Source organism: Marmota flaviventris, chromosome 4 (genome assembly GCF_047511675.1).
Source record: "Marmota flaviventris isolate mMarFla1 chromosome 4, mMarFla1.hap1, whole genome shotgun sequence".
In the NCBI taxonomy this organism is placed as follows: domain Eukaryota; kingdom Metazoa; phylum Chordata; class Mammalia; order Rodentia; family Sciuridae; genus Marmota; species Marmota flaviventris.
In genome coordinates, this window is record NC_092501.1 from 139,530,072 (window position 1) to 139,546,211 (window position 16,140).

Below are 16,140 nucleotides of genomic sequence, written 5' to 3' on the forward strand. Positions count from 1 at the left end.
TCTTATATTTTCTTGCTTATCTAAACCTGTGCACATTAGATAATTTTCCTTTAATATACCCATTATCTACTACCGTTAATCTACTCAACATCTTGTCAACTACCAGCAATGTGTCTGTAATTTTTCTCTGTAATGCGTCTGTAATTTTTTTTTTTTTAAAAATACACATTTATTTATTTATTTTAGGTGTAGATAGACACAACACAATACTTTTATTTTTTTATGTGGTGCTGAGGATGGAACCCGGGTCCCGCCTGTGCTAGGCGAGCGCTCTGCCACTGAGCCACAACCTCAGCCCCTGTAATATATTTTTAAAATATTTGTTTTAGTTACAGTTGGACATGATACTTTATTTATTTATTTATTTTTATGTGTTGCTGAGGATTGAACCCAGCCTCACACATGCTAGGCCAGCACTCACCGCTGAGCCACAACTCCAGCCCCTCCATTAACATTTTAAAGATTGGTTATCTTTGAATAACAAGCTTGACTGACAAACAAAATAGTAAATTTGAATGAATCTAACCTGCTATTATAGTTTTGTTAAATTCTGTGTTTCAACATAGCATACAATCCTGTAATAGTAACAACTCAATTGATAATACTAATTTCCAGGTCTAGGTCATTCTGGGTGTCTTGGTATGGTTATTGTAGAACCTGCTCAATGTGGATAACTTGGCTCACCCAGATTAGGGAGAAGTGTCAGAGAACTCAAACTAGAATTACCATCCTTTGATACCACAGGAGCAGTAGAAAGGGCCAGATTCAAGTCCCTGATTTGGCTCTCTCATTAGGGTTTCTGGTTCACCTGGATTGAGGGAGTGGCCATCATGGAGAAGTGGCTCTGGGTTATAGATCCAGAGTTATTATTGGGTTCTAAAAGAGTTCCTGGCCAATCTCTTTTCTTAGAAGACTCCTGAAATACTTGGTTTAGAAGCATTAAGGTAACTGATTAAATGCCACCAACTTTATCCCATTTAGAAGTGGTCTAGTTTTCAACTCCCATGGCTTCTAATTTATATAATCTTTGAACACCCAACTTTGACTTGTATTACTGTTTACATTATTTATAGGGCTGGCAAGTGCTCTGTTCACACAGTAGGCTCTCACTAAGTGATTGCTGAATAACACAAACTGTTTTTACCACTTATTCCTTATCATGCAGCATACACTGTTGACTTTGTAATCATTAATTTGTCACTTTTGGGGTGATAATATACTCAAGCCTCATATTTTATTCATGTAGCTTGGATGTTATTTATAATTTAAAAAAGAAGTGTGTGCATTAGATTATTTCAGTAACAAGTAGTATGAATGAGAATGGAGGAGGTAATAGCATGTTTGTTTTCTAGGATTCAGAAAGGAAATCTTAATTTTAAACTCCTTCCTGTTCACATGAAACTCTAGTTTTATCCAGTATAGAGTGGATCATTAGGAGAACAATCAGGATGTGAAGACCAAATTGCGTTATGGACAAAACTTAAATCACATTAATAAGACCAGTAGAATACTTAAGAATAGAAGAACAGACTATTATATGAATGCTTTTTGGAGGAGAGAAAAATAATGGATCACAGTTAAGGAAGGAAATAGTTCGTTTTTAGAAGAATTTATTCTTAGTTTTGAAATGTGTTTAGATTTGAACAAATATTACATATAAATTTAGGATATGTTAAAAACACCTGACTTACAAGCTTCTTCATACTATTAACTCTTAATTAGAACTGCTGTATCCCTTTCCTCTTTAAACCTAAGAAAGTAACAACAGAATATCATCTTAATTCAACTTGCCAACCTCTGCCTTGGTGGGCTTCATGGGAAGAGCATTTCAGGTCCTGGGATGGTGCTGAAGACACAGCAGGTAGAAGCAGTACAACTTGAGAGGAAGACTATCTCTGAGACTGCAGTCTGGATGACTGTTTTAAAAAAGGTTAACTCTTGAAGTAATTTAATTTCAGAGGTCACAATGGAATCACACAAAGGCTTTACTCTTGAGGGTTCTATTTTTTTTTTTTTTTGTAGTCATGCTGACTTAAGAATGAAGAATTGGTCAGAAGAAAACTCTACATATCTATTCATCCTGACTTTTGCATAGGATGGAACTATAGCAAAAGCAACACATGCATTATGCGTATGAAAACTATTTCATAGGAGGTCACCTCTTTAAAACAAACAAGAAAAAACTTCTAAAGTTAACTACAAGTCAAAATAACTGTTCTAAGAACCTTGTTTTAATTATACAATGACACAGTCTAAAAGAAAACATATTTACTTTTATAACACTGTAGTGATTCAATCCAATCAAAGATTTAAACAAGATTTTTTGGATTAGTTACTAAATACAGTTAAGGTAGACAATTGAAATAAAAGCATACCAGAATAGAATCAAGGAACGAATGTCTCTATGACATACAAATACTTAGGTAAATCTGAAACCTTCTCATGTCTTTTTATACAAATACTGATGTGCAGTTTGAAACTGTGCATGTCTTACAAACTGGAAAGACCAAGTCAGTCAATAACTAATGTATTATCTTTTCATTTTTGTTGCCTTTGCAATCTCTTAGACATATATTACTTATTGCACTTGTGTCCTGAATACTGGTCCCACATTCTTCTGTGCTGCTTTGGGAATTCTCTTGATCTCTGCCCAGTGATGTCATATGTCTTTTCTGTCTAAGAGAGTCCCTTGAACTCGAGGGGGCAGTCCTCATGGAGTCACTGATAGATAGTTGACTTTTTCCTGCTGAACCAGACAGAATGGCTTGGGTATTTATCAGTGCAAGTTCTTCATCAGGTATTGAATCACTTTCCAGAAGAGAAATTTCATTGAATTTTTTAAGTGGAGTCATTTGAGGAGAATTCAATTCTTTTTTCTTTATAGGTGTTTCGTATTTGCTGCCACAACTTCGTGGTGGCTGAAATGCCTTCTGTGCAGCAGGAGAAACAAATGTACAAATGGGACTAACAGGCGGAGGTAGAGGCAGTCTGCTTAAGAAATCCAAGGCTCTTCTCTTTTTGCAGTTTTTTTGGTCATCAATCTCTTTCTCTCCTTTAGAACAGGACTTTGAGGTCATGCGAGTGGACACAGGTGTGGGCACAGACTTCCCTTTTGGCGTACAAAGTGATAATGGACTCTGATAATTTATCTCACTATTAGGAGAAGACATCTAATAAAACAAATTAAAAAGTAGCCTATCATAATTACGTAACAGTATTTAAAACAAAATCAAACTAACCTTTCTTTAAAAATACTACATTCTCAGGCTGGTGTTATGGCTCAGTGGTGGAGCACTTGCCTAGCATGCATGAGGCATTGGGTTTGATCCTGGCACCACATAAAAATAAAACAAATTAAAAAAATAAATAAAGATATTGTGTTTATCTACAACCTCTCAAAATGCCACAGTCTTCTCATGTGTAAAATAGCTTTTATCTCATAGGGTTGTTGTAAAGAGTAAATGTGTTAATGTAGCCACACTTAGCATGTGTTAGCTATTTAACCAATAGTAAAGGCTTTAGGTTGATTTACATCTACTGTGATTTTGTGAGTTAAATTGAGCTTAGAAACACCTCTATGGAAGCCATGTCTGTAATCCTAGCTACTCAGGCTGAAGCAGGAAGATGGCAGGTTCAATCTGCAACTTAATAAGACCCTGTCTCAAAAAAATAAAAAGGACTAGGGTTGTGGCTCAGTGGTAGAGCGCCACTGGGTTCAATGCCTGATTCTGAAAAGAAAAGGAAAATAAATAAATAAACAAACAAACAAACAAAGAACTTTAATGGCAAAGAAGAGCTCTTCTAGCAAAAAAGAAACAGCCCTAAAGCGCTTTTTAATCTAACATGTAGTTCGAATGCTAAAAATTAAAGTACTTGTTTGTAGTATGCCCCCAAAGAATTTTATAAAATTGCTATTTCAATAAACAATATAATTTTCAAGTAGCCTATACCAATAGCAGCTGCCTACCAATTAACCACACTTTCTAATTAACTTTAATCACATTTTTACCATGTTACATATGCACCAGAATATATCATTGCCTCCATATATAATATTTCTTAAATTTACATGAACTTACCAGAAATTTATTTCCTGTACCAAGGACTGTTTGAGTAGTGTGTGGCTCTGATGTGTACTCTTTATTAGGGGTGGAGCACTTGGGATCATTTGCATTAAGTAGATGCATAAGTTTCTTTTCTGCATCATTGCAAAATATGTCAATATTCTGAGAAAACAAATTGGAAGAGTTATAAACTCAGAATTAATGTTTCCAGCAAGTTATTTCCTTTAAGACCAAAAATAATAAATTCAGACCAGAAACAAACCACGAGACAACCGAAATTTGATAGCAATTGTCGAACATGCCAATACAAAAATTCAAAACAAACACCAGTGATTTAGGGGCACCTAGCTGTTGAAGGAAGGGGCTGAGGAGTGAGAAATAGAAGGAAGAGTGGAAAAGGACAGGGAGTGTGTGTGTGTTAAGGAAAAAGAGCTCTTCCCAATCACCAGGAAGATTATCATGACACTGGATTTGGAGTGGAACCTCAGGCCTCACTTTCCATTCTATATGCTACCTCACAGCTGGAAACCATCACTCCCACTGAGTCCTTGTTGGGGAGGTAAAACCAAAGACCTGCCTCACTCATTGCATAACTGTCCCAAGCATTAACTGAAATAACATTCAGGTTAAACTACATGGAACCGGTATTTCAGGAGCCACAACTGGCTAAATCCCAGCAATTTTATACCTAACCTAAAGCTTTAAAAATCTGGGATAAAAGCAGTAGGGACCCCGTAGGAGCATCAAATAATGAATACAACTCCTACCCACAATTCAGAAACTAGATAAATCAGAATATTATTCTTCACTATGCATATTGAGATTTTTTAAGCAAAATACAAACACAAAATTCCTTTACATGCTAGCTATTCTGATGCTTTTAAAATGCTATTTGCACAAATTTTGAATAACACACCTTGCACATTTAAACTACAGAATTAACCTTTTAAAAAATAAATTGTCACTAGTTATCAATTTATAAAATGCAAAATTTTACAGGGAGACAGCACCTGCCTAGTAGGTAAGAGTTCTGAATTCTGCATTCAGATGGCCTAAGTGTGAATCATGGTCCTTCCAACTTGGCATATAATAAAGGACAAGCCATTTAACTTCTGTTTTTCATCAATAAAATGCAAAAAACACTTCCCCACTTCATAGGGTTTTGGGGAGAATTAAATGACTCAGGCTTAGAACAAAGCCTGACACAGAGTAAGCACTCAATAAACACTAGCTAATATTAGTACATAAAACGCATATATGATCTAGGGAAAGTAATTCTAGAGTCTATTTGGGATTCATTGAAATCAAAGAGGTATAAACTGTTAAGATACAAGATACGAGTATCAATGTAAATTTGTGGTCACATTATTAACTAATCACAAGGCCGACTGCTGTGAACCACAGGGAACTCATATTCTCGATTCCAATTTCTAGTCTGCCTACTGGTCTGTATCTCTGAACTCGATTCCCTTCAAGACACTCTTCTCTCCCCAGTAGCTGGTCATTTGCCCAGTCCCTTGTCTCCTCAGGTTCGTGGGTAATTAATATGGAGTGAAACCTCATCTTAAATACTCCCTCAACTACTTAATTTTCATAAAAGTCATTTCTCCTTGATGTTGGACCATCAAAATAGGAGACTATTACCCAAATTTGTGGTAAAGATGAAAGTAATTTTACCTCAATAGTATTTTTCATTTTGTTTAACCTCTGTTGAAAGTGGCCCTCTCTTGGACTGCCAGAGAACACGGAGAAATCTCCAGCAAATAAAGTAGGGATTCCTGACTTGGATTCTGGACGCCACTGCAGGTTGCTTGCAGCAATTAGCACATGAGGTTTAATAATGTCTTCATTAAGATCGATCCAAAACTTTATTGCCAATAAATCATGACATTCATCTGTCAAATAGACCAAAGGAGCAAGACCTTGAATGAAAAAAAAAATCATCAGATAAATTAAAAAATGTAAGGGACTGCTAATATGCCTATTTATTTTAATATATGCTAATAATAAAAACAAAATAACTGTTTTTACTACATACAAAACCCAGTAGCTTTCCTATATATCAACAGTGAATCTGCTGAGAAAGAAATCAGAAAAACAATTCCATTCACAGTAGCCTAAAAAAAATTTTTTAAATACGTAAGAATAAATCTAACCAAAGAGGTGAAAGTCCTCTACAATGAAAACCATAGAACACTGCAGAAAAAAATTAGAGAAGACCTCAGAATATGGAAAGATCTCCCATGTTCATGGATAAGCAGACTTAATATTGTTAATATGGCCATATTACCAAAAGCAATTACAGATTCAATGCGGTTCCCAAAATATAAAATAACATTCTTCACAGAACTAGTAAAAACAATTCTAAAATTCATTTGGAAGGATAAAAGACCCAGAAATAGCTAAAGCAATTTTAAGCCAAAAAAAGCAATGCTGGAGGCACTTGACTTCAAATTATACTACAGAGCTATAGTAACAAAATCTGCATGGTACTGGCACATAAAACACACACACACACAAACCAGTAGTACAGAAAAGAAGACACAGACAAACCTCCACATCTATAGTCATCCAATCCTTGACAAAGGTGTGAAAAATACTCTGGAGAAAAGAGCCCCTGCCCCAACACTGCCCTTCATGCTTTTTAAAATTTTTTATCTGTTCTTTTTAGTTACATATAACAGTGTATTATGACATATTTATACAAACATGAAGTTTACTGGTCCTGTGGATGCACATGGTGCGGAGATTCACTGTGGTGTATTCATATATGTACATGGGAAAGTTAATTCCATTGTCTTTCCTATTCCTATCTTCCCCTCTTCCCTTCATTCCCCTTTGTCTAATCCACTGAACTTCTATTCACTGCTTCCCATTGTATGTTAAGCATCTGCATATCAGACAGAACATTCTGCCTTTGGTTTTTTGGGATTGGCTTATTTCACTTAGCATGCTAGTCTCCAGTCCATCCATTTACCAGCAAATGTCATAGCCATTCTTTTTTATGGCTGAGTAATATTCCACTGTGTATATATACCACATTTTCTTTATCCATTCATTTGTTGAAGAGCACTTAGTTGCTTGGCTACTATGAATTGAGCTTCTATAAACATTGATGTGGCCACTTCACTGTACTATGCTGATTTTAGCTGCCTTGAATATATACCTAGGAGTGGTATAGCCAAGTCAAATGGTGGTTCCATACCTAGTGTTCTGAGGAATCTCCATACTGCTCTCCAGAGTGGTTGCACCAATCTGCATTCCCACCAGAAATGTATGAGTCTATGCTTTTCTCCCACATCCTCACCAACATTTGTTGTGTTCTTGATAAATTGCCATTTTGACTGGAGATGAAATCTCAGTGTAGTTCTAATTTGCATTTTTCTAATTGCTAGAGATGTTGAACATTTTTTTTTATATATTTATTGACCCATTCATATTTCTTCTGTGAAGCTTCTGTTCAGTCCTTTGCCCATTTATTGATTGGGTTGTTTTTTGGGTGTTAAGTTTTTCTGAGTTCTTTATATATCCTAGAGTTAATGCTTTATTTTAAGTATAGGTGGCAATGATTTTTCTCTGATTCTGTGGGCTCTCTCTTCATGTTCATGATTGTTTCTTTTGCTGTGAAGAAGGTTTTTTTTTTTTTTTTAAGTTTGATATCATCCCATTTATTGATTCTTGATTTTACTTCTTATGCTTTAGGAGTCTTATTAAGGAATTTGGTTCCTAAGCTGACATGATGGAGTGTTGGGTTTAACATTTTCTTCTAGTAGGTTCAGGGTTTCTGACCTAATGACTAGTTTTGTGTTTTTTTTTTAAATTCTTTTAGTTGTAGATGGACACAATATCTTTATTTTTATGTGGTGCTAAGGATCGAACCCAGTGCCTCACACATGTGAGGCAAGTGCTCTACCAGCCGTTAATGCCTAGGTCTTTGATCCACTGTGAGTTGAGTTTTATGCAGGGTGAGAGAGAGGTGTTAAATTCCATCCTGCTACATATGGATTTCCAGTTTTCCCAGCACCATTCGTTGAAGAGGCTATCTTTTCTCCAATATATGTTTATGGCATTTCTGTCTAGTGTGAGATTGTATTTGTGTGAATTTGTCTGTCTCTTCTGTTCTATTCCACTGGTCTTCATGTCTGTTTTTGTGCCAAAACCATGCCGTTTTTGTTACTATAGCTCTGCAGTGTAATTTAAGGTCTTGTATTGTGATGCCTCTTGCTTCACTTTTCTAAGGATTGTTTTGGCTATTCTGGGCCTCTTATTTCTCCAAATAAATTTTGTAACTGCCTTTTCTACTTCTATAAAGAATGTCTTTGGAATTTTAATAGGAATTGTATTAAATTTGCATAGCACTTTTGGTAGCATGGCCATTTTGACAATATTCATTCTGTCTATGCAAGAACATGAGAAATCTTTCCACCTTCTAAGGCCTTCTTTAATTTCTTTCTTTGGTGTTGTGTAGTTTTCATTGTAACTCTTTTCTTTAGATTAATTCCCAAGTTTTTTTTTTTTCTTTTTCTTTCTTTTTTTTTTTTGAGGTGATTGTGAATGGGGTAGTCCTCCTAATTTCTCTTTTCAGCTGATTCATCATTGGAGTATAGGAACACAATTGATTTATGTTGTTAACTTTATATCCTGCTACTTTGATGAATTTGTTTATGAGTTCTAGAAGTTTTCTGGTGTAGTTTTTGGGGCCTTCTAAATATAGGATTATGTCATTGTCAAATAGGGATGGTTTGACCTCTTCTTTTCCTATTGGTATCCCCTTAATTTCTTTCTTTTGCCTAATTGCTCTGGCCAGAGTTGGAGTGTGTCAAAAAGAAGTGGTAAAAGAGGGTATCCCTGTCTTGTTCCAGTTTTTAGAGGAAATACTTTCACTTTTTCTTCATTTAGAATGATGTTGGCTTTGGGTTTAACATATAGAGTTTTTATAATATTGATGTATGTTCCTACTATCTCTAGTTTTTCTTGTGTTTTGAATATGAGTGGACACTGTATTTCATCACAAGTGTTTTCTTCATCTATTGAGATAATTGTGTGATTCTTGTCTTTGAGTTTAATGATGTTGTGAATTATACTTATTGATTTCTGTATGTTGAACCATTCTTGCATATGTGGGATGAACCCCACTTGATCATGGTGCACTATCTTTTTTAAAATTTTTTTGGTACTGGGGATTGAACTCAGGGGCACTTGACCACTGAGTCATATGTCCAGCCCTATTTTGTATTTTATTTAGAGACAGGGTCTCACTGACTAGCTTAATGCCTAGCCATTGCTGAGGCTGGCTTTGAACTTGGGATCCTTCTGCCTCGGTCTTTAAGCTGCTGGGATTACAGGCATGTACCACTATGCCCAGCTGCAGTATCTTTTTAATATGCTTTCGTACGCTATTTGCTGGTATTTTTTATAAAGAATTTTTGCACCTGTGTTCACCAGGGATATTGGTCAAAAGTTTTCTTTCTTTGAAGTGTCCGTCTAGTTTTGGTTTCACAGTGATACTAACTTCATAGAATGAGTTTGTAAGGGTTTCCTCCAAAAGACAATCTTAACAAATGGTACTGGAAAAACTGGTTATCCATAGTAGAAGAATGAAACTTGAGCCTTCTCTTTCACCCTGCACAAAAAAATCAACTCAAAATGGATCAAAGACCTAGAAATTAGATCAAAACTATGCAACTCCTAAAAGAAAATGTAGGGTCAACACTACAACATATAGGCACAGGCCACAACTTTCTCATTAGGACCCCTAGAGCTCTGGAAATAATGCCAAGAGTTAATAAATGGGATGACATCAAATTAAAAGCTTCTGCACAGCAAAGTTTCCTGTTTAGTGCCTAGCCATTGCTGGAATATGAAGAGAGAACCTACAGGATGGGAGAAATTCTTCACTAACTACTCTTCTGACACAGAATTAAAATATAATATATATAAAGAACTCAAAAAAACTCACACCAAAAAAAAAATCAAATGATCCAATAAGAAATGGGCAAACGAATTAAAGAGACACTTCTCAAAAGGAGAAATACAAATGGCCAGTGAATATATAAAAAAAATGTTCCAACATCATTAACAATTAGGAAAATGCAAATCAAAACTACACTGAGATTCCATCTCACACCAGTCAGAAGTCAGAATTTCAGTCAGCAAGAATACAAATAATAATAAATGCTGGGGAGGATGTAGAGAAAACGGAACATTTAAACTGTTGGTGGGATTGTAAATTAGTCCAACCACTATGGAAATCAGTATGGAAGCTCCTTAAAAGACCAGGGATGGGGCAGGGGTTGTGGCTCAGCGGTAGAGCGCTTGCCTAGCATGTGTGAGGCCCTGGGTTCGATCCTCAGCACCACATAAAAATAAAGGTATTGTGCCCAACTACAACTAAAGAAATATTAAAAAAAAAAAAAAAAAAAAGACTAGGGATGGAACCATCCTATGACTCAGCAATACCAGTTCTCAGTACTTATCCTAAAGAACTAAAGTCATCATACTATGCCTAGAGCAATTCACAATAGCCAAACTATGGAACCAGCCGAGGTGTCCAGCAGTAGAGGATGGACAAAAAAATGTAATATATATTCACAAGGGAGTTTTATTCAGCCATTAAAAAAAAGAAATTATGTCATTTGTAAGAAAATGGATAAAACTAGAGACCATCATGTTAGGCAAAATAAGTCAAACTCAGAAGGTAAAAGGTCACATGTTTTCTCTTGTATGTGGAAACTAGAGAGACAAAGGAAAAGAAAGGTGGAAGGGGTGGGGATTACACAAAAGCCAAAGGGAGGTCAGCAGAGGAAAGGGTCCAAGGGCGGGAGGGAGAAGTGCTCGGGAGTGACATTGGCCAAGTGATATTGCTATATGGAAGTATGTATAAACACATAACAATAAATCCCATCACTATGGACAACTATAATCCACCAATAAAAAATGTGGGGAAATAAAACACTGGATTTAAGTGAAAACCCAGAATTTTCAAAATGACCTGTTGCTTAATGTGCTAAAATTTCAATGCCAACACATTCTGTAACTGTGGCCATGGCAAGTGTACTCCTACGTGGCTGACAAGAATATAGAGGTGTGCCGTCCTTTTGGAGAAAAATATGGCAATGTCTAGCAAAGCTGCACATGCATGCACTTGTCTTTCTACCCAGCAATTCCACTTCTAGTATTCCACTTTGAAGCCAGATCTAACTAATAACGGTAAAGCGCACATAAACAAGGTTCATGAAAACACCTGTGAAGCACTGTTTGTAACTACTGGAAGTGACCTGCATTAGCTCATCCACAGGACAGTAGCGGGCACTACACATCCACACAGTGGTGTACTAGATTGCTGAGAAAAAGGAGGAGGAAAAACTACCAACTGGTAGAGGAAGCAGTGTTAAGAAAGAAGAGCACAAAAGAGAGATTAGATTAGATTATTCTTAATAGTTAGAAGACGACGGAAAAAATGTGTATCTGTTCATTTAAGCAAAAGAAATACAGGAAGGCTAAACCAGAAATCCAAAGGAAAGGCGACCAGGACCGGGGCAGCAGTGATGAGGAGGAAGCAGCATTTCTTCGAGTAAGCTCTGACTCAGGACCAATGAGGGACCCTTGTTTTAAACACAACTTTCTAATAAAAAGAGCCAAATTCCTTGGAGAAGTGGTTGCTTCCAGGATTGGGGCAGGGAACATACAAGATGAACCTGAGCTATCTTGTGTCACCAAAATTAAGGAAATGCTCAAAAAGTGAAATGCTCAGAAGTGTTTTAATAAAACACAAGTGCCAACTTGAAAGGCTCCATGTGGCCAAAGCTGAAGCAATGAGAGTAAAGGTAGTAAATTTTAATCAGAATAGAATTAATATTCCTAAATCCATACTGATATAAATAATTGAGTAAGTAAACAAATGGGAGGAAAAGGGGCAGTTTTTTTTCTAATAGAATTTTAATGAATTCCAATTCACAAAGACAGTATGAAAAGAAAAGGAAAATTATCATTAGGCAAGCATTACATTAATAACTACTGCAAGCCAAGTAAATGATGGTTGCTAAAATAAATGGGGAAAATCTGAGGTGAAATAGGATTTGCACTGTCTCAAAGACTCTCCGCTAATCCATTTACTAACTACAAAGGGAAAGGCAGTTATTCCACTGAAGGAGGGGGACCCTAGCAGATATCATGTTAACCAAGTGGTTATGGTTACCAGTACACCACTAAAAAACATCAACATCTGGTGTGTGAAGGACATACCATCATTTTGGTGGCAGTTGTGCACAAAATGCACAACTTCATTCCAGTCATGAGAAAATACCAGACAAACCCACCTGAGGGGAAATGCTAAAAAATAATGATCAATCCATTCACAAGTGTTTGTTGGACAAACAAAAGCCAACTAAGGGATCATTAAAAGACGGGAGGAGACTATAGAAGAATAAATGCAATATGGGATCCTGTTTAGGATCCTGAAACAGAAAAAGGAAAATAATATAAGAAACTTAAAACTCAAATATTTAAACAAACCTATAATTTATGTAATAACATTAAGCCAATGTTAACTTCCTAATTCTAATAATTGTACTATGGTCATGCAAGATAATATTAGGAAAAGCTGGGTGAGGAATATTTGGAAACTCTACTTTTTTTTTTTTTTACAACTTTTTTAAGGATCTGAAATTAGTTCAAAATAAAAAATCAGAAAATTGTGATACCAAAAATGGGTAGATGCCTCTGGATAAACCCTAACAGGACTGAGGCCAGGGAAAATTAGGTTTGGACTGGCATTAAGTATTCAATTTCTTGTATCTGTTACTCTGAAGATTATATATCCCTAAGAAATGATAAAGAATGGAAAGAACTGTCATTCAGCTCTTTTGGATAATGATTTGTTTATCTTGTTTTCCAAGTTACAAGTAGATTTATTTAGTAGACAATTTTAAATTAAATATTAAATGCTTCTTTTAGAAATACTATGAATTTCTCAACCACATTCAATTTTCTAATTTTGTAATCTGTCTCTAATTATATTCAAAATGATTTTATTACTGTCTTTCTCCTAAATGTCCTTCTTTAACATACCATGTGTTCCTTCCAACTATAAAAGCAATATACACCTATTGGAAAACATTAGAATACATAAACAAAAACAAACACTTAAGGGAATTTCTTCATTTCATTTTTTTCATAAGGAGAGGTTCCATATCTGGATCAAATTACAGAAAAAGAAATGGAATTTCCCCAATTATAATACATCTTGTACAAATGGTAATGAATAGAAGAATTTAACCTAACACTTTAAGAATGCTGGCACTAAATAAATCTTCATGAAAATAAAAAAATAAGAAGAAAAATATTCTGCAGTTTTGTAGTCTGGGCTATTCTGAACCTGCATAGAATTCTTTGTACATTTTTAATTTCTTTTTCAACATTTCATTAAAATGTTTCTAAAATCATCATCAGACTACACTGGAGTATACACCCAGGTGCAGGAGTAGATCCTCCTTCAGAACCAAGGCACAAACCTCCCCTGGATTGAAGGGTGCTGTCTTGCCTAAGGTAACCAGGCTCCCTGAAAGAAGCCAGCATCCAAGGACTGTCCCCTCACCTCGCCATGCCTCTGAAAGGCAGTCCCAGCTCCGCAAGTCCCCAAGGAAGGAAAGGCTGAATCAATCTTATCCCTCTGCCCCACTGCTGCTTCTGTTCCCAAGGGCACTTTCAAGTAAATCTTCTGCATAAAATCCAAGTCTTATTCTCAAGGAATCCAATTTAAGAGATGATCTCAATTAATTCATTTATCACAATGATTCTATAATACAGTAACAAAACATTAGAGCAAATACAAAGTTCCTGTTTTAAAATCAACTCCCAAATGTTGGGTTTGGTTTTAATTTGGCAGCATGAAGTGCCAGAAAGAACTTATGAGCTTTTAGATCCTGAGAGTATGGGTTCAAATTCCTTTCTAGCACTGTGTCCTGGACAGGCTATTTTACCTCTCCAAGCTCCAGTTTCCTCATCTATAAAGTGGGATCCCTATGAGGGTTGCAAGAAATGCTGCGCACAGAGGTTTTCAACACCTTCTCTCACTCTATGATGTTAGAAGTAGGGATGGAAAGGAATTAAAACAAGGTGCTGTCTTTAAAAAGATCATGGTATAATTAGGTTTAGAGAGGGGTAATTAAAAAATGTAGAGACAGGACTATGAACCCTGTAGACAGAGCCAAAACAGTCAAACATGCAACATGTGACAGAAACTGAAGGACTCTAACCTGCTCATGAGCACCAGCCAGGAAGGTAACATCTGAGCTGAGTACTGAGTGGGAAGAATTCGTCATGAGGGGGAGAATGAAAGGACATTTTAAGCTAAGTGAAGAACATTTTTAAAGGTAGGGAGCATGAAATGCTATTGTATGTTAGGAACATGAAACTGTACAGTTTAGCGGAGGTGCGTGGGGTGGTGGTTGAAGGCAGGAAGCTGAAGGGCTTTTTGGCATACAGAACTGTCCGGGTTTCATTTTCTAAGGGGCAGAGAGCTGCTGAAGATTTTAAGCAGAGAAGCATCATGATTAGACTTGAGTGACTCCCGGCTTAAGGAGGCATGCTAAACATCAAATTAGATTACCAAAACAAGAAAGTAATATTCACCAAAAACTACCAAAAAGGAATGCTCTAATATCTGAATTAGTATACAGAGTTATTCACTGAACTTGGGAAAATGACCTAGGAGCTCAGATGACATCCTCCATGGATACTGACTGTGCAGTGCACAGAAACTCGAATGTCCAGGCCTCCCACTGTAAACTAAGATGGAAAACCTATCTGGTCTTGGATAAAAAGAAAAAGAGCCAAAGACTACACAGGGTTCTGGCGGCACCCTCCTTTTCCTCTCCCACCTTGCCTTGCCACCACCCATCTGCTTTGGGACCATCAGAACTAATCCCAACAAGTCTCCACAAGCCCAGCCTCCTAGGTCACCCACTGTTCCCTGGTCTTGGTTTCCAGGCTTTGCACTTGGCCTTTTGCAACACCCTTGTCTACCTCTCCCTGCCTCCTGGAATTCTGTCACTGCGCCTCCATCACCCCCAGCCTTTTCAATAACGCTCTTTGCCACCTTGCTGTGACTGAAACCTGATTCTTGTCTAAGGGCCCAGCTGTCCCTGTAGACCTCTGGGATAGGGTGGAGCAGATGTCTTCCTAGCTCTTCACTGCTATTCCCTTGTCCTGAAAACACTTAGCTTTGAATCTCACGTTACCAGCCTCTATCATTCACTACCTCCACTTTCTGTAGGCATCTGCAGACCTCTGGGTCACTCACTCCCTTTCATTTCTTAAGGATTTTAACTCATCACTCACTGTCATCTGTCACTACTTCAGCCATGTTTCATGGTGATTTCAGTACCTACAAGGTAATACTTCCCAAATCCTGGATTCCTAGTTCCCTGGTTTCTTCTTGAATGATCGTGTCCCCTGTTTTCCATCACTAACTCATCCACTGGACATACCTCAGACTTCGGTATTTCCAGGACTCTCATCTCCTCCAGAATCTGAAGTGTCTTCTTCTTTAACCACCTCCTTTGACCTCTCCAGCTCCACCCTTCTGGAGCCTAATTCAAACAATCCTCCAGCCCTCTGGGATTTATAATCCAGCTTTCTTACCCCATTCACTGTTCTGCATTTCCCTACGTCTCTTTTTTTCTCTGTGTCACGCTGAATGCCTAAGGTCAATTATTAAAATCCTTCCCTTACAGATACCCACAAATTCTTTCTTTCTTCTCTTGTTCACCAAGCTGAACCATGACTGCTTAAATCCCATTTTCCAACTACTTCATGTCCACACCATTACAGTTGGACACGGCTGGAAAAAAAATGCATTCATGAACATTAATCTCCAGTGGGCATGGCAGTCACGGTGGCCGTGTCTAATCTAGTCACTCTCCCACTTTCTTAAATGATGACTTCATGCCTTTTCTCTTTTCAAACTTCTACCACCTCTTCCTCCATTCTGACTCTCAGCTGGCGACTCAGCTCCCCATTTTAGTGAGGAAACAGAAGCTGTCAGAACAGGTCTGCCACCAGTGTCCTCTTCTGT

The 16,140-nt window shown here is 37.0% G+C and overlaps 1 protein-coding gene across 1 annotated transcript in view; it reads right to left on the reverse strand.

The window, feature by feature from the left end:
* Positions 1–1,625: 1,625 nt before the first annotated feature.
* The window catches only part of Brca2 (BRCA2 DNA repair associated), a 69,861-nt gene continuing 55,346 nt past the window's right edge, over positions 1,626–16,140 (reverse strand). Inside the window, exons 25-27 of the mRNA XM_027928868.2 lie at positions 5,742–5,986; positions 4,080–4,226; positions 1,626–3,170 (exon numbers count right to left, since the gene is read on the reverse strand). Of these exons, the coding sequence (XP_027784669.2) occupies positions 2,523–3,170; positions 4,080–4,226; positions 5,742–5,986 (1,040 nt within the window). The 3' untranslated portion in view covers positions 1,626–2,522. The remainder of the gene's footprint in view (positions 3,171–4,079; positions 4,227–5,741; positions 5,987–16,140) is intronic.